At 36.7% G+C, this 26,081-nt stretch overlaps 1 protein-coding gene across 1 annotated transcript; it reads left to right on the top strand.

Moving 5' to 3' along the window:
* Positions 1-481: 481 nt before the first annotated feature.
* Positions 482-26,081, top strand: LOC139728506 (23 kDa integral membrane protein-like). Its single transcript, XM_071639443.1, has 7 exons — positions 482-547; positions 2,142-2,333; positions 4,509-4,583; positions 13,429-13,530; positions 15,078-15,242; positions 18,184-18,267; positions 26,019-26,081. Exons 1-7 carry the CDS (start codon positions 482-484, stop codon positions 26,079-26,081), a joined length of 747 nt encoding a protein of 248 aa, XP_071495544.1.

Here is a 26,081-nt window from a genome sequence, read left to right as displayed (position 1 = left end):
TATAAGGATCTAAAAGAACACCGTGAGCAAGAATGGGTATAAAAAGTTCGACAATCTTTCTGTCGTGTGACGTCATTTAGCACGAATTAATATTTCAACTTACTGACTTCATATCCCGACATATCGGTGGTGCAAAGTGTACCGCCCAAGATCAATGATTAACATTCACAAGGGGGAAAGTTCAAGTTTGCGTTTATCATCCGTACGCGTTAGTTTATCCGAAACTGATTAAATTTTGAAGATTAGGTTATTGATTAATATTGGGCGTCTGTTGTTCTCAACAGCTCTGTGATGCTTGTTGCCGTGCATTTCACCTTTGTCTTGGTATAAAACAATAGTGTGTGGCAACCAATATTCGAACTTGATTGTAACAGGTGGCAACAACTCCACAAAAATCTTCCTCTTTCTCGCTTTTTCCTTCGTTCTTTTAATTTAACAAATTTTATTGTAGTCATCGCCATAAGCATACGAAGGATCCAAAATGGTAGCTGGATGTGCTCCAAAGATCGCTAAGCTCATTCTCTTCGTTTTGAATGTCTGCATATGGGTAAGTGAAACGTCTTCAGCTTTTAAGTTGTAGATCACTGAAGACCTATAAGAGTATGCCGACCTGGCATTCTTCTGACGATCAGTGATGACGAACCTCCATCTTTCCGATATCTTAATGCTCCCTAATGTATAGTCGACAATAGCATTATTGTATTGATGGTGATGATGGTGATTGTTGCTAGTATGATGACTTTATAATGATAGTAAACAACAGTCAAAATGATGGTATTCACTATGACATGTACGCCTGTTACTTCTGCTTGTATTTTTACTATTACTACCACTTCTTTTGCATATTACTGTAGCTCTGCAATTGCTGCTCCTACTATTTCTAATGACAATAAAGACAGTAATGATGATGTTATTTTCGTCATCATTTTCTTATTACCATTATCATCATTATCATCATCATATTTTTAGTACACCTATTATTGATGTTATTTTGATTATCATTATCGTTATGACTATCTTCATCATCATCGTCAGAAGCATTGCGATTAATGATTTCATCATGATATCCAAAATTGGAAGTCAGTAAACATTGCAGCAAATTTCATTCATTCGTTCATTCAATCGTTCATTCATTATTTTTTCCCATTTCCAAAAGAAACATCTAAATATAATTTTACTGAAATAGAATACATAAATTCCATCACAATACATAATAAAGTATAGTTTACAGAATATTTTAGCTGTACGGAAATGCTGGAAATGGGGAGGATTTTTAAGGATTGCTAAGGGTGCATTTCCCCCTACACGTACTACAACAGAGGTTACTATTTTGATTGATATACTGTTATACATAAAAAGCGGAAATACAAAAGAAACATAAGATATGGAAACCTAACTATACTAGCTCAAAACAAAGACCCTGTACAAATCCCTACACAAAGTTGCTGTCATGCAGGAAGAGAAAGGAAAGAGGGAGAGAGAAAAAAGAATTATTACGGGGTTTGAAGATAAAAGATAAAAAACAGAATCACACTCAAACGAGATGAGAGTTAATGGATGGTTGGAGTCGCTCAGCAGTGATTGCTTGATTTTGACAGAAAATAAAGTTCGATTTTCCAGGTCTTTGCAACCATCAAAGGATCAGAACAATTTTTACGATTTAATGATGTTAATATACATCAAGTTTCAAATTTGATGCGGGCCGAAGCAGTTCAAAGTAAGCAATCGCGCGGTTCAGAGGGTATACTAGTAGTTATACATTATGTCGAAATATACTTACAACGTAATGATTAGAATTAGACAGACATAATATTACGCATAATACATACACCCCCCCCAAAAAAAAACCCAGCATGTTCATATATACTATCAACTGAATCCCCCTCCACAAACAAACACACACACACACACACACACACACACACACACACACGAGGACGCATACACACACACTTTTTATAATTATTCTGCTTGAAATTACATGTCCAATTTCAATCACAACGTTGTATATTCTGCTAAGAAATGAGAATAAGCTTTAAATTGATAACTTGCAATATACTGACATGACCGGTGGTAGCAGATTATTAGCAGATTATAATAATATATGTTCTATTTGATTCGGTCATCGTTTCTACATTCAGGGTGTTGGCATTGCCCTGATCACAGTAGGGTCGTACGTGACGGCCGAGCGCGCTCAGTACGAAGACCTATTCGCCGATGACTATATTCTGGTAGTCACCGGTCTGATCATTGGCGTCGGTTGCTTCGTCTTCATCGTCGGTTTCTGCGGATGCTGTGGCGCGGTGAAAGAAGGGACATGCCTGCTCAAGACGGTGAGACACACGCGAGCACCCGGCTTATTAGAATGTATAATCAATCAATTTGTTCATTAATTCATCTCGCTCTCTTCTAGCTTAAAGTCACCAGGTCATAGCACTTAAAGATAACATAGCCGTAACGGTATAAAAGATTTAAAAGGATAAAGTTTATAATAAGTTTACAGTTTGGAAATTAAACTATTGCGCTGGTCATTTCTGTTGTCCTAATAGGTATGCAATTACCAAAAGTGATTCAATAGTTTTGCTATGATATAATGTATCATTGTTTATTCGATTGACTGAAAGTGTTTGAATATTGTGGGTTTTGATATAACAAAATTATTGTGAAACAGCAGTTAAAGGGATTGCATAGTCTTATAGATGACTTTAGGCTACGGCTGTTTTAATGCATTTTTTAAAGAATTTACAATTTGTGATGTTTTAACGGCAGGTGCCGACAAATGACCGACCAATTCATCTGCTTTTAGTCTCTAGGCAGATTTCCTTCTAAAGCTCGTTTTGGTGATGTTTTAACTCGCAATCAGCCAATTTTGGATGTGTCAAGAACATTTTAAGTATTACTGCGTTAGCAATATGAGAAAATTATATTCAGTGGATCGATAAGATTCTTAAAGCAGCCATGGGTGGAAGCAAGAATGGTCGTTATTAAAGGGGCCCTGAAATCCAAAGGGCTTTTTACACTTGTAAATTTTTGCTTAGCCCCGGACCAACGGTGGGGCTAAGGGGGGGGGGGGGGGGGGGGGCCTTAGCCCCACCGTTGGTACGGGACTATCCTTAGCCCACTTTCTGTTTACACTCGTTTTTGCCAAAGTGGGCTAGCCCCACCGATAGTACGGTACTATCTGGCCCTGCAAAATAGCAGGGGTTAGCACCGCAACTGCGGTGCCAAGCAAGTGAGTGTAAACAGAACGAAAAAATAATCCTGGGCTAAGCGACGGAGACGAAGTCCGACCCTCACTGACCAATCAGAAACGAGGTAATCAAGTGCTGCATGCCGGTGCGTGCGTGTACGTGTACAGTACACAGCGTAATTATGAATATTCATGTGGTTTGGAAAGTCCCGGGCTAAGAAATACGAGTGTAAAAAGGTCAGTTTTCTCCTTAGCCCCGGACAAGAGATTATACGGGACTAATTGGCGAGTGTAAAAAGCTGAAAAAAAAAATTGGTACGGGACTAACGATAGTCCTGGGTCAGAGAAAGTCCGGGGTTAAGAAACACAAGAGTGTAAAAAGCCCTCAAATGCATGTTGATTTGTGTTGATTTGTGATACCCTCAAAATCACTTTTGCGGTGAAACGAATATCTAGAAACATTCCATATATTTTTTACGATTTTTTCTTCTATTTTTCTTCAGAACGCCCACAAAAAATCCTTCCAAACCAATATTCTTGAGATGACCTTATCTGTCAATCATTGCTAAAGTACTGAAATGTTAAAAAAAGACATTGGAGTGCACCCTCCCCTCGACTCAGCATAACTTGCATGTTCCCTCGCCATGTTTTTTGTTAGTCACATTAATATCACAGAAACATGCAAGTTATGCTGAGTCGAGAGGAAGGTGCATTCCAATGTCTTTTGTTAAACATTTCGGTACTTTAGCAATAATTGACAGATGAGGTCATCTCAAGAATATTGGTTTGGAAGGATTTTTGTGGGCGTTCCCAAGTACACTGCAGAAAAATAGAAGAAAAAACCGTTAAAAAACATGGAATGTTTCTAGATATCCATTTCACCGCAAAAGTGATGTTGAAGGTATCATAAATCAACACAAATCAACATGCATTTGGATTTCAGGGCCCCTTTAAAGTCTCAAGTTTTTAAAGAAAAGGTGGCTTCTGGATCTTTGAACATGATAAGGATTACCTGGCTGTACGTATAAATACATTTTTTAAGTAACTTTTATAGTGTCATCAATAAAAAAAAAAAAAAATAGAATGACTGCACAGTATTCAGCAGAGCCCAATCAAATCATACATCATATTCAATTTTACTATTTTTTTATTACAAAAGTGTAAATCGTCACCTGGACTTGAGAAGACGGTAGAAGGCAGATGAACCACAATTACGAACAGACAATTTGTATTATTCTTTTCACTGGTACACTCAATTTGAAATAGCTCGATTTCCCTCTTTTTTTTTTCCTCCTATTTGTGTCTTCACACATTGTAGTACTGGTTCTTTCTGCTCTTGATCATCTGTATGGAAATTACAGCAGGCGTGCTGGCTTTCGTGTACGATGACGAGGTAAGTAGGCCTATATCGAATTCAGATCCAGTGATTATGTTCAAACTAAAGATCAATTATAGGATTCACTTGTTTCAGGAAGTATATTTTTCCTCGACCCCGGATGTGTATTATCACTCCTGCACGTGTTTGCATAATAATGTAACATTTTCACTCCATGATAATGTATATTGAGGACTATCATTCTTGGGGGTCGGGATGATGTTTCAGATTAACGTACAATTTAATGAAGGAAAGATTTATGGTGTCCAAGACTGACAAAGCTCTTTTATGCACCCTCATCTTAGTTGGAATGCACAACATCGCCATCACTGACAGTTGTCATGAAATTTGCAATATCTGCTTGATATACTAAATATCAGAATGAACATTTTGAGACTTTGAGTAAAAGCACTTTCTTTGTGCAAATTAGGCAATTTCAGCTTTCTTGTTCGCAAAGAAGATGCCATTTTTGTCGGTCATGTCAGTAAAGATATGGAAGCTTTTAAGCTATGTTCAGTTCATAGAAAAGATGTTTTCCAATGTCTTTTGTTACCCTGGCAGTGAATGACTGAGATGTCGCTGACAGAGTCGTAATTGGTTTGGTAGGTTTTTATGTGCGCGTATTTTATCCAAGTAATCCGACGGCACATGATAAAATATATGCATAAACATAAAGCTCCTAATCAAACATTTTATCTTTTCTAGTCACACATAAGTGATGATCAGGGTATACACTATCTCGACATAATTAACATAATCATATTTGCATTGCATAGTTTATCTCAGCCAAGTTTAGACATTGAAAAATGTAATCAGTATCTGGAATGAAGAGCGGAATTCCAGTCTCATGTCGCAACAGATAGAACCCGACGTCTGATGAATAACGTTTATCTAGTTTATCTATAAAGCTAAAGTCCAACTTGCCCCTCCTTCCAGCAGAGACAAAAGAAAAAATGGGAAAAAAATACATGTAAATCGCTCAGCAGCAAAAAAAAAAAAAAAAAAAAAAAAAGACTCCACAGACTCACGGGATGATAGATTCAAATTCTCACGTCGACACTCTTTAAAGTTTCGCGAACTTTTGCTTTTGGAAGGTTGAGGTTAACCATCAAAATATTTCATTTGTTTGCTTTGAGTGCCGATCGTCTCAGCGCAGAAAGTAAAGCCCATAGGCGTTATACACCATGTCCAAAGTCCCAGCTCAGAAAGGATTAATCAACTCAAGGAGGAAGTTAACAATATGAGTTTGTCTGATCTTTTTAATGATTCATATCCGAATGATTCTCACCTAGATCAATGAAAACCATTACTTGGGTGACCCTGCACCACAAAACAAAACCATACTCTCTAAAAAAAAATCGAGTGAAAATTTTCACTCTAAAAAGAGTGAATACAAAAAAGAGTGAATTTCGAGTGAAATTGGAGTGAATTTTGAGTGAAAATGCTCATTTTCACTCATTTTGGAGTGACGTCAGGGATCACTCGAAGATTTTGGAGTATTGGTGCAAGGTGAAGACGAGAATTGGGCTTTTAACTTTTTTGCGAGATACCAAGAAATCACAGTTATGAAATAGTATACAGAGCATACCATTTTAAGAGGAATTCAAAGTTTATTTGATGAAAATTGGATTTGCAATGACTGAAACATCCAAAAACAAAGTAAAACTAAGAGATCGTAATAAAATGTGGGTCCCCACGCTTTATTAGAATCGCTCTGTTTTGGATATCTTAGCCATTTCAAAACCAATTTTCATCAAATAAACGTTGAATTCCTCATTGAAGTACATCATGCTCTTTCATATTTCATGAGGTTTCTCATTATCTCACCAAAAATGTTAGAAACCTGGAATTATGTCTCACCCGAAACTATATAATCCCTTAAACGTCAATAATATTGGTATCCAGCGTGAAGTATACGGAGTCATCTATGTAGTTTGAATATACCTTTTGATCTTCTGAAGTTTACTTGCCGTTGTGTGTAGTATTCAGTGAATTGGGATAAAGTTCGTAGCAAGGTTCCGAAAATGAAATAAGTTTCATTATTACACGGAAGGTTCGTTAATCCGAAAATGAAAACCAACGGTTTGTTAATCAGAAAACGAGATAAGGTTCGTAATCCCGAAAATGAAATATACCTCATTTCATGACAAAATATGGTGTTGTCATTACGAAAAAAGGAGGATACGCAATGAAGACACGCGCCGCGTGCATACCCATATACATGACCTCACCTACACAGACATGTTGCATCAATGCACATCCAAACACACACGATACGTATACTTATTGACTCACTGGAATACAATCGTAATCTGTAAATGTTTATTGATGAAAACATAAGTATTTTCCCCTCCCTCATATGTTATGGTACCCTTCCCAGGGGCGTCACCAGCTTTTTTTCAAGGGGGGTGCGTTTTGACCCTAATGTAATGAGATTTTTTTTTTTTTTGACAGACATGTGGAATATAGGAAGCTCTCAATCCCTAGACTTTTACTGTTTTTGAGGGAAACCAAACGGGGAAAGGGCATCGGCGTAGCTAGGATTTCATCTTGGGGGGGGGGGTGGTGTGTTAGTATGCGAGGGAGCGAGCAAGGGGGGGGGGAGAGGGTGTGGAAGTGCCTGTTGTCCCCCCCCCCCTCTCACGGTGATAACTTTTTGCATTTTGATGTTGTAAATGGTGCAATTTGATGCAGCCTTTTTGCGTGTTTTTATCGACTTGAGACAGTCCCACTTGTTTAAGGTAGCAGTACATTTTGATGGAATTTGTTTTTGAACAATGTGCCTATAAACTATATCATTTCAATAAACTTCTTGTATTGATTCTTACACTCATGTCATGAACGCGACCGAGCCCGAGCAAGCGCAGAGAGCGAGGGGGGATTTGATGCATGTTTTGCTTTTTTTTTTATCGACTTGAAACAGTCCCACTTGTTTAAAGTAAAGCAGTATATTTTGATGTAGATTAATATCGAACAATTTGCCTATAAAATAGTATCATCCAAATAAACTTCCTGTTTATATTTACACTGAATATCATGAACGCGGCCAAGCAAGAGCGAAAGGAGTGAGCGAGTGGGAGGATGTGGGAGGGAGTGTCCCCCTCCCACGGTGAGCACTTTTTGCATTTTGATGTTGTAAATGGTGCAATTTGATGCAGGTATTTTGCGTGTTTTATCGACTTGAAACAGTCCCACTTGTTTAAGGTATCAGCACATTTTGAAGTAAATTGTTATTGAACAATTTGCCTATTAATGGTATAATTCAAATAAACTTCTAGTAATAATTCTTACACTGATGTCATGAACGCGACCGAGCCCGAACAAGCGGAACGAGCAAGGGGGGAGGTTGTGGGAGGGGGTTGTCCCCCTATATGGATTATGGAATGACGGTGAGAAACGACAAATTACTGGCAGCAATATCGGGAGAATGGCTTAACGATTGTATGCGAGCGAGCGGAGCGAGCGAGCTTTAAAATTTTGACATTTTACAGTCCCAAAATTGCCGTTTGTAGCCATATTTTTTTGCTTTGGAAATTAAGGGGGAGGGGGCGCACCGGGCGCAACTGCTGGCAATTACTGGCAGCAACATCAGGTGAATGGCATAACGATTAAATGCGAGTAAGCGAAGAGAGCGAGCTTGAAAATTTTGACATTTTACAGTAAAAAACTACCATTTGGAGCTATATTTTTTCGCTCTGGAAATAAAGGGGGGGGGGGGAGGGCGCACCGAGCGCACAACTGCCAGCAATTACTGGCAGCAACATCAGGAGAAAGGCATAACAATTAAATGCGAGCGAGCGGAGCGAGCGAGCTTGAAAATTGTGACATTTTACAGTCCAAAAACTGCCGTTTGTAGCTATACATATATATATTTTTTTCTTTTTTGCAGTAAGGAGGGGGGGGGGGGGGGCGCACCGGGTGGAGCTGCCGGCAATTACTGGCAGCAACTTCAGGAGAATGGCATTACGACTAAATGCCAGCGAGCGGAGCCAGCGAGCTTGAAAATTTATATATTTTACAGTCCAAAAACTGCCGTTTGTAGCTATACTTTTTCGCTTTGGACATTAAGATGGGGCGGGGGGGGGGGGGGGTAGGGGACGCCCGGTGCGCCCCTCCCCCTGGATCCGCCACTGGTAGTCAAGGGTGTCGGTTTATGTTCATGACTGGGGGAGGTATGACCAGCGAGGTGGCGTCGAAGTGACCAAGCATGGTAAATAGTAAACACTGTATAGAATACACTTGTACCAGTAGATATGTATAAAATCAGTGCTGCCAGAACCAGGGGTGCGAATTGTTTTGTCCACGATTTTTTTTTTTTTTTTGTCCCCGATGCAAAATTAAAAAAAAAAAAATAAATAGATAAAGAATAATAATTATTTATGGTCCGGCGTTGAGGTCGCTCGCAGACTGAAGTTTTTTTTTTTTTTTTTTTTTTTTTTTTTTTTTTTTTTTTTTTTTTTTTTTTTAAGGTCCGAAGGGGGGGGGGGGGTGCGTTCGCACCCAACGCACCCCCCCTGGTGACGCCCATGCTTCCCCCTTTCAAAACATCATCAGGATGAGCCATGCATGACGTAGAAACAATTATGATAAAAGGTCTCTCAAAAGGGGAAAAACACCGCAGATTATTCAATTTTGGAATAATACCCCTCATTTCATTTCCGGATTAACGAAGCTTACTTCATTTTTGGATAAACGAACCTTATTATATTTGGGATCAACTAACCTTTGGTATAACGTATCTTTGGAATAACGACCTCATTTAATTTTCGGATCAACGAACCTTCGGAATAACGAACCTTATTTCATTAACCCTATTAAGCCCAAGCTATTTTGACCCCTCGCAGGCCCAAGGGGGGGGGGGGGGCACATTGTGCCCCCCCATATAACTTTTTAAGTATTTGATGTATCATCGTCATATTTGGCACGTGGGTAGAGTAACTCATACTTTACATGACCGTACATTTGAATTTTCACAAGGTCACCCATGGAGGGCGCTATTTACAAAAATATAAAGAAATACATAGGAAATATGCTAAAAACATGATTTTTTGGTATAATTTCTTTATCCCCATTATATATGTCTTATTATAGACCAATCATTTTCATATTTGCCACAAATGATAAGCAAGCGGAATTTTATTATTTGTTATGTTTGAAATTTCTCAAGGTCACCACATGGGGGCGCTATTCATATCAACAGAGACATTATGAAACCTGAGATGAAATGTTTGGGATGGGTACACGTATAGTTATGACATTTCATATTTGCATAATAGTGGAATTTTGAGATTGCAAATTGAAAATATGATAAACTAATGATATTAGAGGCATAACTTGGGTGAAGGAATCAAAATAACTCAAAATATAAGGGCAATCTGTAGAAAATATTATTGTTTTCAATTATCTCTACTATATCTATTGTTTTATGCCTTTGTCACATAAAAACAAAGGAAATAATAAGAAAAACTTTCCAGGACCATGATTACTTCAAATTTTGCTTCTTCAACAAATTTCAGCCAAGAAACACCCATTTCATACACTGTAATGCTGTTAAATGAAATGGGAACAGAAAAAAGATGCAAAATCTGACTGACATGGTTGTCAGTTTATGGTTGCCATGGCAACCAGCAACATCAAATATAGCTAAATTATATATCAAAATGTTTGCAATAAGATTTTAGGAAAAGTCACCAAATTTGGTTGAAATCAGATTAAGGATGAAGGAGTGGCAAACAAAAATCTGGTAGGGGGGGGCACAATGTGCCCCCCCCCCCCTTGGGCTTTATAGGGTTAAAGGGTGTGTACAGTTCTGGTCGCGGTGAGGATTTATCATTTAACGTTTTGCGAGATATTCAGAAACCACTCCATGAGATGTCAAAGAGCATGCAATTCTAAGGGGTATCAAAAGTTTATTTGATGAAAATCTGTTTTGAACTGGCTGAGATATCCAAAAACAAGGTGAAACAAAGAGATCCTAATAAAAGACGTGGCCTGTCGCCTTTTATTATTATCACTTTTTTTTGATATCTCAGCCATTTGAAAACCAATTTTCATCAAATAAACGTTGAATCCTTCTTAAAATTACAATGCTCTTTCATATTTCATAAGAGGTTTCTCATTATCTCACGTTAAAAATATGAATCCCCACCTCAACCACTACTGTACAGTCCCCTTAACGAACCTTCTGGATGACGAATCTTCGGAATAATGCCACATTATGTTCGGATTAACAAACCCTTTTTCATTTTAGAAGTAACAAACCTCTAAGTATAGGGAATTTGTGTTTCGGAATACCGAATTTCGGGAATTCGAACCTTTTCTCATTTTCGGATTAACGGACATTCAGAATAATGAACATCACCCTGTTTTTTTTTTTTTTTTTTTGTGCAGAATCTAAACGCTATTTCAACTTGATCACCTCGCGTTGGTACTGACATAAGCCTTTACGGACTACGTTTTCTCTTTCTTTCTGAGACGTCACATTATGGTCGGACCTGTACAGTGTTTGGTTTTACTGTTTATTTTGATTCGTGTAGATATAACTCTACACCAGACCTGTACAGTGTTTGGTTTTAGTGTTTATTTTGATTCGTGTAGATATAATTCTACACCAGACCTTTACAGTGTTTGGTTTTAGTGTTTATTTTGATTCGTGTAGGTATAATTCTACACCAGACCTTTACAGTGTTTGGTTTTAGTGTTTATTTTGATTCGTGTAGGTATAATATTCTACACCGTTATAAGTGTCATTCCCATCTCTGCCTGTTCTCTATCACAGCTTTCCTCGCTTATTTTTCTCGCTTTCACTTTTCATTAAATTGCTTTAATGATTGCTTAAATGATTTAACAACCTTTTTAAAATGCAGGTGTATAAATACATTAATGACGGGTTTATTAAAGTCATGGTAAGATTAAGACACAGTTCATGAACAACAACAAAATAGCAATCCATAGTGGCGGGGTCTTCATCATAGCATGATTACGTAGAAGCAGGTCATTGTAAATTTCTGGTATAAAAACAAAACACGTATATAGCAGGGCCGGCGCAGTGTTTTCAAAAGTGTGGGGGCCCACTTCCGGGTTTCATGAGCTAACAAGCAAAAAAAAAAAAAAAAAAAAAAGGTCCTCAGCTCATCTCTCCCCGTCCCCGTCCACTTCCAGGTTTCTTCGGCTGACAAGCAAAAAAAAAGGTTAACCTTACCACCGCCATACTTCAAGATCTCTATCTATTTCTATTTTAGTGCCACTTACGTACTTCCGGGTTGAAAAAAGTGTGGGGGCCCAAAGTGATGACACCTTATGTATTCCTTTGTATGGTGCACAAAAAGTGTGGGGGCCCGAGCCTCTACGTCCCCCACGGCTGCGCCGGCCCTGTATAGAACGACTAGGTGGCTAGGTATGCATTGACCAAACCAGAAAGAAAGAAAAAATATCGTTGTGAACACAACAACGTGAAAGTTTCAGATGTATTGGAGACAAAATTTTACATTAATACTTTTATAGAAACACTTATAGCAGCACAACGAAATGCGAACAAATGAAATTTGTCGGCATTAACCAGATTTGTTAAATTGATTTTTGAAACATCGAAATGTAGTTGTCTGTACTGCTCTCTCCCTCTCTATTCCCCCATTCCCCATCCCTCTCACCCTCCCAATGAAAGGGTTCGTACAGTTTTTGGTTGAGACCTAATTTCCGGTTTCTAACATTTTTTTTAATGAGATAATGAGAAACCTCTTATGAAATATGAAAGAGCATGTAATTCTATGAGGAATTCAACGTTTATTTGATTAAAATTGGTTTTGAAATGACTGAGGTATATCCCAAAAAGAGCGATTCTAATAAAGTGTGGGACCCACACTTTCTTACTATCACTTTGTCTTACTTTGTGTTTGGATGTTTCAGTCATTCCAAACCCGATTTTCATCAAATAAACTTTGAATTCCTCTTAAAGGACAAGTTCACCTTCATAAACATAAGGATTGAGAGAATGCAACAATATTAGTAGAACACATCAGTGAAAGTTTGAGGAAAATTGGACAATCGATGCAAAAGTTATGAATTTTTAAAATTTTTTTGTTGGAACCGCTGGATGAGGAGACTACTACAGCTTGTGAGTCATATGCGTACAACAGTATAAAGAAAATGTAAAAGAAAATTCAACATATTTTCACTTTTTTCGCATAATAAAAGAGCTCTTGACTTGCCTCTTTCTAAAGGCAGTGGGAATAATATTGCTCATAACATTTGTCGATAACGAGTCAGGGGAATGTGTACTTTTGTCAAAAGATGGAATTTTGTGAAATTCTCTTTATATTTTCCTTATATTGTTGTACGCAAGTTATTCATCCACTGCAGTAGTCTTCTCATCCAGCGGTTGCTGCACAAAAATTTTAAAAATTCATAACTTTTGAACGGATTGTCTGATTTTCCTCAAACTTTCAATGATGTGTTCTACTAATATTGCTACATTCTCTCAATCCTTATGTTTATAAAGGTGAACATGTCCTTTAAAATGGCATGCTCTGTACTATATGATAAGTGTTTTCTTGGCATCTCGCACCAAAGTTAAAAGCCAAATTCTCATCTCCATCCAATACTGTACCATCCCTTTAACCCCCTACTCTCCCTATCTCGCTCCCTTGCTTCACTTGTAAATGAATGAGGGGACGTTGCAAGAAAGTCGATTGCAAATATATATTACAAATCTTGCGCAATTAACGGATCGATTGCAACTTGCAATTATAGCAAGATTTGAAAGAGATTTGCAATCGATTGCAAATTTCTTGTGACCCTCCATCCCCCCCCCCCCCCCCCACGTCTCCGCGTGTTGTTGATTTATTCATTATATATTGTGTTTCAGATAAGGGACAGCTTAATGACGGGCATGACGGAAGCAATCACACATTATGACGACCCGAGTGCTACAGCTACTACCAGTGCAGTCGATGGCATGCAGGAGACGGTATGAATTATAGCGGACTCTTCCTCTAAAAGAATCCGATCAAGTTCAAGTTGATTCAAGTTGATTTTATTTCATTTCCAACAACAAACAAAATAATTATAAATACAATGAAACACTAGTATACACAGATGTCAGGAAATCAGTACCACAATGCGATGAACAGAATAACAATGTAAAAGAGATACATATAAATTATCAACAGAGATACAAATAACTGTTACGTCACTGTGATAAATGCATAAACAGTATTGCTGGAAATGGAGGGGACTGCTGAAAAGCAGGGCTTGTAGAATGCAGCCCCCTCATACAGAAAAAAAAATATATTGCAAAACAACAACAACAACAACAACAATTTCCTTAAGCAGTAGTAGAAAAAAAAAACACAGACAGAGTAATACACATGTACATGCACACATACCAACGCACATTAACAAACACAAGGCGGCTCTCTTGTAAGGAAAGATTGATCAAATGATTAAAAGTGAACCTATCTCAAAGGCACTTCAGTGCACTCTCGTTGTAACGAACAAGGTTATAACGAAATTCTCGTTGCAATCTAGTATCCTTGAAAAAAAGAAGAGTCCCCTATATCTATCATGTTCATTATACATATACTCTACTGTTCGGAGATAACGAAGTTCCAGTGTACGGAAGAAAACTGCCGGTTCCGAGGACTTCGCTTTTAATAATGGGGGCCTTCTGTATAACAATTTTCATGCATGATTTTTTAATGCTGAATTTGGAACGTTTATGATAATTTTGGAATTGTTCGTTACATTCAATGTATTATTGGATTAATCTCCACCATTTTGGGGGTGGGTTGAGAGGTGTTTCTGTTGATTAAACCCGGAAGTGGCACATGAAACAAACTGCCTCTTCACTTTTAAAAACGCAGCGCCGGCCCTGATACGTAAGTAATAATCGACTTGCAAACTTGCAGAAAAATACTGAGATAATGAACAGATGAACATAATAGGTAGAAGACAGATAGAGGGATAGATAGTAATAGAGATAAACAGGAAAATAGTTGGAAAGGCTTTGTAGCACAGGAAGATAGAAGAGAAGATAGTACATAATGGAGTAGGCTATCGGAAAAAGAATAGAGAGGAGATTGAGAAGGAAAAGGGAATTAAAAAGTAATACATCTTTTGTATAACACGACAGAGTTTCCACGAGCCTTGTAAGTTTCATTATGCACGAGCCCTATATAATAGACATTTTGTCCTTCGCATTCAAGAGGATCACAAACCTACACACGCGGAATCCCTACGATGTATTTAACATATACACAAATTGTGTATTAGTTTGGCATGTCATACCTATTAAATCATATAGAATTCTCTAAGTTGTTGTCATTTTTAGTTTAAATTGCAGAAATAGGATTAACTTGAGCCAACATGGCATCACATTTTTTTTTTCAATTTCTATTTTGCAATAATTATGTTCTGTCGCCATCTCAATGTTTCCTGTATCCTGCATATAATTTTTTTCTTGGCATCCGCTTTTTTTTTCTTTCTTCTTTTCCTTTGTGGTTTCTACGAGATCAGTTTGACTGCTGTGGTGCATCTGGCCCATTGGATTATAGAAATGCCTCGTTCTTTGATGAAGACACGGCAGTACCTGTGTCATGTTGTAGAACAGAAGATAACATAACAGCTTGCCAGCAAGGATCCAAAGGATTCCCAGACAATCCAGAGCTCGTCTGGGATACGGTATGTCTCCTGTTGCGTGTTTTGGTTTAAATTTGATTTTTCCTTCCTGGCCGCTTTAATATTCCTGACGAATTAACAAGAAGTACCTGAGGAGTACAGATCTCCGCTAAGGCTATATACGTGTCAATATTGTCATCGAACTTTGCACGCATCCTTTAAAAAAAAAAGAAGAGATGTTCAATCCGCCTCAGGAGATCCGGGCAATTACCAAGAACCAATCACCTGTTCGTTTTACCACATTTTAGACCTATTGGAAGATACTCTCTGAATCTGTTAATAACTTTCTGAGCCATATACTCACAAACAAGCCCAACAAACAAACGTCCGCAAAACGTAACTATACATGGCGGAAGTATGAGATTTTCCTGTGTTAATGGTGTATAATTATTAAATATAATGATGGTAGTCGCAGTTAAACTGTTCAGACCATCAGAAACAACAACAACAACAAACAAACAAACACGCAAAAGAAAAAAAGAAGAAGGAATGGTAGATTGTACAGTAGAGTTCCTTTCCACAAGATTCACATTCTATATTTGGTTTAATTTCACATGCTTCCAAATGTTTTCATGCAATGCAATATGTGTCCAGCAGTGGCGGATCCAGAGGGGGCTCGCCGGGCCCGCGCCCCCTCTTTATTTGTTGTTAAAACAAACAACAGAAATAAAAAGGAAAAAATAGATGAAACCCGGAAGTAGCACGAGAAATATTGTTTGCGCCCCCCCCCCCCTTTATGGAATTCTTGGACCCGCCCCCTGATCATAGTACCCCATAAAGTTGTAAAATAAAGGAAATGTACCTTACGTGTTTATACACTGATTTTTGCACTTCCTTCCTTCTACATTTTCACAGACTTCAAGGGAAAGAGAGAGAGAGAGAGAGAGAGAGAGAGAGAGAGAGAAATCCTAAGTGTGTCGGCCCAAGTAGAGTCTTAATCCTGTGTTAAGGTTCCATTTTATATCTTGTGCAAGTCAAGTCTACCATTCCCTTTTAATGTCAACCAATAGTCAAGAAATATCTGGGTCATCAAATTTGTTATGGAAAGCTACACAAGCAGGGAAGCTACTGCGATCAAAGTGCGGTCAAGCGTGTACCATAAGGATTATTGATTAGATTCTGCTGGATTTAGCACCTTTTGGAACAAAACTCAATAGAACTTCGGTAGAATGTGACGAGATTACTGTGTAGGATTACTAAAAATTAATGTATTTCTGTTCGAAGGTCTGATTTGATGAAATATGGATTTCGCACCATTTGGAAAGGAACTCATGCTGTGATCGTGGTGGATAGTCATCGTCGACCTCGATCTGTAAAAAAACAAAAAACAAAAACAAAGAAAAAAACAAGAAAACTAGAAATGTCGCTATGGCGACTCGTATGCCTCCGCCATAATGCATGATTCTCATGATAGGTCTATAGTTCATTGTATGTGGACAATGTGTGATTTTATTTTCACAAAATTGGCAAAAAAACCCCCCAAAAACATGTTTGTCACGAATGTGTTGAATGTTCACCTTTGACCTAGGTTTAATTGCATGAATGAGAGAGTATGTATTTTAGGGGATTTTAGGACTTTTACTTGACTTTGACCCTTTCATAAGTTTATGCATTGAGTAATTTTCAAGGTACGGGGGAAAAAGTGCAATTTCTGTATTAAATAGTAAATTGTTACCATTTTCATTCCGCCTTTGAGCCTTGACCTTTGACTCTGAAATTCATAAAAGAATCATTGTCAGGCAGAACATGCATAGGTATATACTAAGTTACTAAAGATAACTTGAGCCACTTTCGAGATAATGGAGGAAGAAATAAAGTTCAGCACTTTCACTTGATCTTTGACCTTTGACCTTTTTGGAAAAAAACAATCCCAGAGAATCTCTACTGGGTTAAACACGCATACACCAAGTTTAAAAGGAAAATGATTCTGCAGGCATTGCATAAATATGAGGGAAATAGTAAAATTTTGAAGTGTTACCTTGACCTTTGACCCCTGACATATGACCCCCAGTCAGTCCATGCATACATACTATGTTCCATGAAGATACCTTGAACCATTTCCAAGATATGGAGAAAAAAGTGAGATTATTATTATTTTTACTTGACCTTTTGACCTTTGACCTCATAACCCCAAACTTTTTAGTTACACTGTCCACAAAATTCATTACGGACGGACGGACGGACATCCCGAAAACATGATGCCTCCGGCACCACTTCGTGGCGGAGGCATAAAAAGACACACACACACAAAAAAAAAAATCACAAACAAACAAACGAAGAAACTCAAACGATACTGTGGCAAGGAAAACACGGTTTACAATAATTTAAATGTACGACGACTAGAATCCTTCCATTCAAGATTTTAAGAAGCCATTGTCTATATATCGTTATTATATTCACTGACGTGAATCCTGTTCAAGTTTCCCTTGATCGCTTTGAGATGTTTACTTGTGTGTGTGTATGTTTGTCTGTTTGTTTTGCACAGAACGTTGTAACATAACACAACATGATTTGATATCAGCGTTTAAAATGCAAGATATTCGAATCTAAGTACTAGTATTCGCTAAACTGGGGGGGGGGGGGAAGAAATAAGAGTTTTAGCAATCCAGTAAACCCGTCAAAGTATTGAAATTCTTGCGAGAAAATATAGAAATTATTAAACACAACAATAGTTTTATTCCATAACGTGCTAAATACATCTTTAACCATTATGTATGGCACCGACTGTTTTTATCATGGCTATTATACTAACTAAACACTGATTAATTTAGTGTTTATTTGCGTTGATGCATAGGGCGAGTTCACTTGTCGGTGAGTTGCAGTAGAGCCGGCTCCGTTGCAAAAATGTCATCAATTTGAAAGAAATAATGTGTAAAAATGTAATATTTCCCAGGCCTGTCTCACTCAGTAATGTGTAAACTGTTAGTACTTCTGTCTCACTCAGGGTTGTGTCGACGCAACGTCTGAAACCATCAGCGACAACCTATTGCTGCTCGGGGTGGCGTGCTTCTGTCTTCTCGCCTTTGAGGTAAGAAATTTTATCTTTTAAAATTTGCCGTGTGAAGTTTTTTTTTTAAATTTTGTCAATTTCATTCAATTTTATTCAACCTTTCAGTAAAAATATACGCATACACAAGAAAACAAACATGCGTGTAATTATGTCGGAAAGTGTATAAATACATAAAAGTCATTGAAGTGAATTCTTTCTGTCTGAAAAAGGGGGAGGAGTATAGCCATCAGGTCCCCTTACACTCTACTCTAGCGACACATAAACTAAACATTGGGATATCGGGACATGATTCATAAGGTACAATCAACATCCCTGCACCTCCCTGGTGGGTGCGCTTCCCGCTATGGTGTCGTTTTTGTTTTTGTTGCTTGTTCCCCCCCCCCCCCCTTCGTGACTTTGGCGAGTGGGACGTCCCAATCCTGCGGACGCTGCTTATGATGATCAATGATTGAGCAAAAAAATCAATACCATTTTTTGTTTCACTGATCTCATCTCGCTCTCATTCTCTCTGCAAACTTGAAATGAATATAAAAAAATAAACACTTATGTATATATGGAATAATCTTCTATTACGTTAAGCAGATAATTTGTTTCATTCTCTTCAATTTAACTTTAACTGATGTGTTGTAATGGTAGGGATGGGGTTGAAGAAAGCTTACGATGAGGTGATATCCGGGAAAGCTGATAGTATCAATCAGTTATACGCTTATTGTCTAAACTCTCTTATGAGATGTTCTGTATTTGTTTTTTTTTTTTGTTTTTCTTTGTTCTTCTCTGATTTCTTTTCCATTTTTCTCCTTCATGACATTCCCAGCGAACAAATATTCAGAATTGATTTCTACATCGTAGTTTGTCTATCATGACTTGTGAAGATATGACACTTATTGTTTTATTATGGCCAATAGGCACTTACTATTAATATCAGAAACTACAGTGTAGGTGCATACAGTAAACATCAAAGTTCTATTCGTGTCTCCCTTCGTATCTCTCCTTCTCTCCTGATCCCCAAGTAACCTATAAAAATTCATATTGATAGTTTGAATTATGCACGTGAATATATCTCGTATGAAAATGATATTTTTTGAATATCAAGGGAGCCCCCTCACTCAAATGCAGTCTGTTGTTAAATCCATGCTGATATTATTGCTTATGCCTCGTTTTGTATTGGCAGAGCAGACACAGGCCACGGACGTGTGTGCCCAATTTGATATCATCGGCTATGTCTTGTCTGCGTCCTTGTTGTTTTTCGTGTCTTGTTTGTGTCTCATGTCTATGCTTCATGTGTGTGTTTCTAGTATGTGTTTCATGTTTGTGTATATGCGTTTCTCTTTCTCTTCTTCCAGGTCTGTACATTCCTACATAACTACAATCTCCAGGTCTAGGTCTAAGTGGAACTTTTGTCGATTCCGCTGTGATTTTCTTTATACTTATGGCTAATCCAACATTTGTTTTCAACTCTGTGAACGATGATGAATTTTATGATACAGTTGGGCGCTCTTTTACGTCCGCGCAGGAAAACAAAACTTCCACCTTATATGAAGCATACATATCGAACAAACTTAATGCTTCAGCACAAGAATTTGAATATAATTTTGATCCTGAAGATCCTGTGCAAAGTTCATCATGTGTTTATCTGACTGTAAATCAGTATGAACAATATGTTATGAATAGTGATGATGACAATCTTTTGTTAGCTCATTTGAATATACGAAGCATAAGTAGACATTTTGATAAGTTGCGATTATTTTTAGAAAACTCTGGTAATAACTGTTCTGTTATAGGTCTGACCGAAACATGGTTGACTCCCAATATAAGTCATTTATTTTCTATATCCGGCTTTGATTTCGTGTACAGAAATAGAAAAGAAAGAATGGGTGGTGGCGTGGGTTTATACATCCCCAACAAATTTGAATATTCTATCCACGAAGAATTGAATGTCATGACTGATGTAGTTGAATCTCTTTTTGTTGAAATGGTAAACCCGAATGGGAAAAACATACTGATTGGAGTTGTTTACAGACCCCCTGGATCGAATCCGAATGATTTTTTGTTGTATGTACAAAATTTAATGCAGAACTCTATTTTTACAAATAAACATGTATATTTAATGGGTGATTTCAATATTGATCTTATGAAATGTAACTCCCAACATATTTCGCAAGAATTTGTAGAAACCTTAATGTCTGTTTCTTTATTACCGTTAATTTCTAAGCCGACCCGTGTTACTGACCGATCTGCCACTTTGATTGATAATATTTTTTGTAATATTCTCCCAATTCCCGAGTCTGGTATTGTTTTATCTGACATCTCTGATCATTATCCAATCTTTACACAAGTGCCAATTAAGTTATCTCCTAGGCAAAATAATTACCAGAGACGTCGTAAGATTACGGCCAATAATCTTATTAATTTGCAAAATAGTTTAAAAGATATTGATTGGTTTTTTTTTGTATACAATACCGATCTTGATTTGTGTTATGATTATTTTATGAAAACTATCACTTCTAAAATTGATGAACATATTCCGTTTTGCACAAGGAAAAGTTCTTATAAAAGAACTCCAAGACTCCCGTGGATAACCCAATCACTTTTAAGATTGATTAATAGAAAAAATAATTTGTTTTATAAATACAGGAGTAACCCTACGGATAAAAACAGACAAAAATATGTGATTTACAAAAACACGCTTACTAATTTATTGCGTTTACAAAAGAGAAAATTTTATGTCAACCAGATAATGAAATATAAAAATGATATTAAGAATACTTGGAAAACAATAAAAGATGTTATGAATACATCTAATGATGCATCTAGTATTTCAGAAGTACGATGGGGTAATACCTCAAGCAATGTACCTGCTGGTATGGCCGAAATTTTTAATGATTTTTTTGCATCGATTGGGAAAAATTTATCACAAAGTATCCCTTCATCTAATAACGTGTTTTCTGATTTTTTAGATATACCTAATCCTAAAACTATATTTTTGGACCCTACGTATAATGAAGAAGTTATTGATATTATTAATAATTTGAAAGAAGGGAAAAGCCCAGGTTGTGATGGAATCGATAATTATTTGTTGAAAAATATAATTCTTCAAATAATAGATCCTTTAGTATATATTATTAATCTATCACTTAGTACTGGGCTTGTACCAAGTCAAATGAAGACTGCCAAAGTTATACCTATATATAAGAAAGGGGAGAAAAATGATGTCAATAATTACAGACCAATATCGTTATTAACTTCAATTTCTAAAATTTTGGAAAGAATAGTACATATCCGAACTGTAAAATTTTTCAATATGAGTAATATATTTACGAATTTTCAATTTGGATTCAGAGAAAATCACAACACCACCCACGCTTTACTTACCTTTGTGGAAAAGATTACACATGCACTTGATACATTTTCGCATACAATAGGCATCTTCCTGGACTTCTCAAAGGCTTTTGATACGATTAATCACGGTATACTTCTTTCTAAGTTATCCCATTATGGTATTCGCGGAAAAGCCTTGCAATGGTTTACGAGTTATTTATCTGACAGATTTCAATATGTACATGTGAACAGTTTTGATTCTTCTATGAAGAAAATAGAATGTGGTGTTCCGCAAGGAAGTTTGTTAGGCCCACTGTTATTTATAGTTTACATTAATGATTTTTATAGATCTTCAGATAAACTCTCTTTCATATTATTCGCGGATGATTCCAATCTTTTTTATTCCCACCCTGACCCTAATACTTTGATTAGTACAGTGAATGATGAATTGAAGAATGTCTCACAATGGATATATGCAAATAAATTGTCACTGAATATTGAGAAGACAAAGTATATGTTTTTCAGTAATTCTTTAGATAGATTACCAGATAACATGGATAATTAGGTGATCCGAGTATCCTCTCGGATCACCTTCTGTATCTGTACGGATTCTTTGTTTTTCTTCTTCTTCTTTATTTCTCCTCAAAAGTTGTGCAGAGGTTAGCTCACAAAGTGCATTGCCTCTCAATGTCAGACTTATACCATATATGTATCATGTCGCAAAGACGACAGCGCAAGTAAAATCATAGTGATCAATCGACCGTGACGTCACTATGACGTCATTATATGAAAACACATTCTCAATCATATCTCATTAATGGAATGGAATTTTTCAATGAAATTTACGTCACATATATTTCAAGTTATGCGCATTCTACTCATGTTCTCAAAATTTATTTTTTATCTCAAAACGCGCGCGTACGCGCGCGTTGAAATATTTGTATGCTCAAATCGAGCTCAAATTTTTTTTGCACACGTTTCAGACCATTTGGAGCATTTTTTGAAAAATTGACAAAATTGGACGGACGCGTACGCGCGCGCACATATTCGCACGCACAGCTAATATGAAATAGAAATTTTCAATTTTTTTACACGGATCGGATGTCCAAAATGTCAAGGAATATTTCTACCAAGTTTCAAGTCGATCCGACTCAATATGACGTCATACGGGCCCGTCAAATTCAAAATTCCGCGCGTGCGTCAATGAGGATACACAGTGCAACTATGCTAAAAAACCGCCAATTTTAAATCGGATTTTACTCGTCAGGATGGACGGTGACCCCCCATTTTCTTTACATATTCTGAAAGCTGATGAGTTGTACATGTCATTTCATGGGCTGGCAAAGCTAACAAAATGATTAAAAGATATCAAATTTCTTAATAAAGTAAAAAAAGTAAATTTTCAAAATGACGTCATCAAATTTCAAGTTTACTTGAGCGTATCCCACTTATCCTTTCCCAATTTTCACCCAAATTTCAATATGTTGTAGGTTATGGAATGCTCTTTCATTTATGTAATTACACAATTTTGATTTGATGACGACATTACCTCGAAAAAATGGATTGAAGGTAACCTTGTCAAATTTGACCAGTTTACGTGTAATCTCTATGGGAGTGCAATTTTTATGGAAATGAAAATTGACATGACTATCTTTATCGAGCACTAGCTCACTTATGCTTCGGTAAATTTCTCTAAGATGTTAATATGTTGTAGCTGAGACGTAGGGCTATCGTAAGTGTGCCCTTTGTTTTTTCATACATTGTCGGGATCACGTGAAAAAACTTGGTTGAAATTAAAGTTTATCTTCGATGTATTGAAATATTTCTTTCTTTTTGCAACTTTATGTGCAATATATCAAGAAAAACATACCCTATCATCACCATATTTTGCACATCTTTAGTTCATGTCACGAACATTATTTCATAAAATAACAAGTACTTGACCAGACGCCATCTTGGGTATGTAAATTAGGGTCAAAGGTCATAGATGTTTCATCCTGTATCTTGGTGAATACGGGTCCTATCTTTCCCATATTTTGCACACGTAAAGACCATGTTACAGGGATCATTTCATAAAATAACCACTTTTTGCTCAGATGCCATCTTGTCTGTGCAAAGTGGGGTCAGAGGTCATATGTACTTCTTTTTCTATGTTCGCTATGACGTGTTATCTCTATGGGAGGGAATTTTTTAGATGTGAAAATTGACATGACTCTCTTTATCGAGCACTATCTTACTTATGCTTCAGTGAATTTCTCTCAGATTTTAATATGTTGTAGCTGAGACTTTGCAGTATCAGGCCTCGAATCATTGACTAAAAAAAAATCGGATCACCTTAATTTGTCAGTGATGACAAATTACAATCTCTAGTGTTATATTTGACACTACTCCCCTAGAAGAGGTTTCGTCTATTAAATTCTTAGGTGTTTGTGTTGATAATAAGTTATCATGGAAGTGTCACATAAACAATATTTGTAAAGTAATTGCACGTAACATAGGCATAATGAATAGATTGAAATATTATCTTCCTTCTTCGTCTTTGATTACGCTTTATTCAAGTTTGGTATTGCCGTTCTTGAATTACGGAATTCTTGCTTGGGGGAATACATATTCGACATTGTTAGATAAACTTTTTCTTCTGCAAAAGATGGCGCTCAGAATCGTTTTTAACCTTCATATCCGAGCACATACTGACAAGCTTTTCCTTGAGCACAAAATTCTGAAAATAAAAGAGTTGTATTTGTTTCAACTTGGTCAATTTATGTTTAATTACAACTGCAATCATCTGCCCAAAATATTTTATTCTTTATTTCACCGTAACAGCCACGTACATAACTATCCCACTAGACAATCTAAAGAATTTCATCTTCCCTTAGTTAGAACTGTACACACTCAAAATACATTTGTTTATACCGGACCCAGATTTTGGAATAGCTTAGATAATGATCTAAAAGAATCTGTGAAGTTAATTACATTTAAGTATAAACTCAAAAAATATTTATTTTCTAGATATACCAGTTAATTCTGTTCAATGAAAAAACCCGTCATGTTTCACTTTTCCTTGAGATTTTGTAGTGTGTCCACAGACCTTTTCCATCCCTCTCCTTTTCCTTCTCTATTCTTCCCTGCTCCTTTTTCCTCGTTCTTCGTTGTCCAGTATCTGTCTGAGTGCATTTCCTCAAATTCTGTTGTTTCTGTGTATTGTGTTATTGTTGTTGTTGTTGTCGTCGTTATGTCTTTTTTTGTGGCCGATTGCATATCTTCCTTTCCGTTCAATTTTCCTGGCACACCTGGCCCCATAGTGTCTGTGCCACAAATGTGATATGTTATATAGTTTATACGTTTGCATCCTAAAATCCTAGTAAGTATTGTTCATAGTATCAACATCATTATATCAATGAGTAAAATGTACAATAGTATATAGAAGAATTTAAAATGAATATGTCTTATTGGTATAACAAATTGGTGCTGTTGTTGTTTTGTTCCAGTGTTCCACGTTTTACAAGCGTGGCTTTTTTAGTGGAACATTGTTTTCCATCATTGTGATTATTTACTATTTTTGTTGCCATGACAAAGTGCATTGTTTCTTTTTTACGACATCATTCGTGTATAATTTATATTGTATTGAAAAAAAATCCTTTATCGGACGAGTGTAAGAGAAATGAAAAAAAAATTGTATCACTTTGGATTATGTCAACTTTTTCTTTTCTTTTCTTTGTGATGATGGAAATAAATAAACTATTGAACTAATTGAATTGAACTAACATCATGATGGGCGCATCGACAGTAAGGCAATAAAATTGCATTGAAAAGTAAATGAAATGGATAATTCATATTCTCCCTACATGTTGGCAGAAATAGAACATAATCTTCTAATAAATGACTAAATATAACAATTTGAAATAATTTATCAACGCTCTTTAAGGTAGTGAAGAATTATGGGAAGATTTCGAAATATCAAATTTTATTCAAAAGAGAACAATAAACAAATGAAAATCCGACAGTGAACATTTAAAGGAATAGTTCTACGCTACGGCACACCAGCCCCCCCCCAAAAAAAAAAAAAAAATGTTTGATGAATTGCGGCATAAAGCATTTTTCATAGTGCACATGCTAGCATGAAACATTCAGTGACTTTCTGGTGTCATAATATTATGATAGGAGAGACCTTCGGCTAACCAAACATATACTATAATTACACAAAAAACCCTCATTTTTTGTTTGTTTGTTTGTTTGTTTTTTGGTGGGGGAGGCATTTTTTAAAAGCCTCTTTTTGTATCAGGAGGGTTGGAGGGGCACCCTGATGGTAAATGCTCTTCCTGTGTACAAGAATCAGTAATGAAAGCTAAATTTTAATGTCGCAAATGTGTACAAATAATATTATTGTGTTCAATCTCTAATATTCTCTTTCTCACTCTCTCTCTCTCTCTCTCTCTCTCTGTCTTTCTCAGATCTTAACCATGATGTTTGCTTGCTGCGTCATTGATGGTATTCAGAAAGGCGAGTATTCTTAG

This window comes from Diadema antillarum, unplaced genomic scaffold (genome assembly GCF_040938485.1).
Source record: "Diadema antillarum isolate AM-2024a unplaced genomic scaffold, OU_Dant_1.0 seq00000182_RagTag, whole genome shotgun sequence".
Taxonomy (NCBI): Eukaryota; Metazoa; Echinodermata; class Echinoidea; order Diadematoida; family Diadematidae; genus Diadema; species Diadema antillarum.
This window is presented reverse-complemented; position numbering and strand designations above follow the sequence as displayed.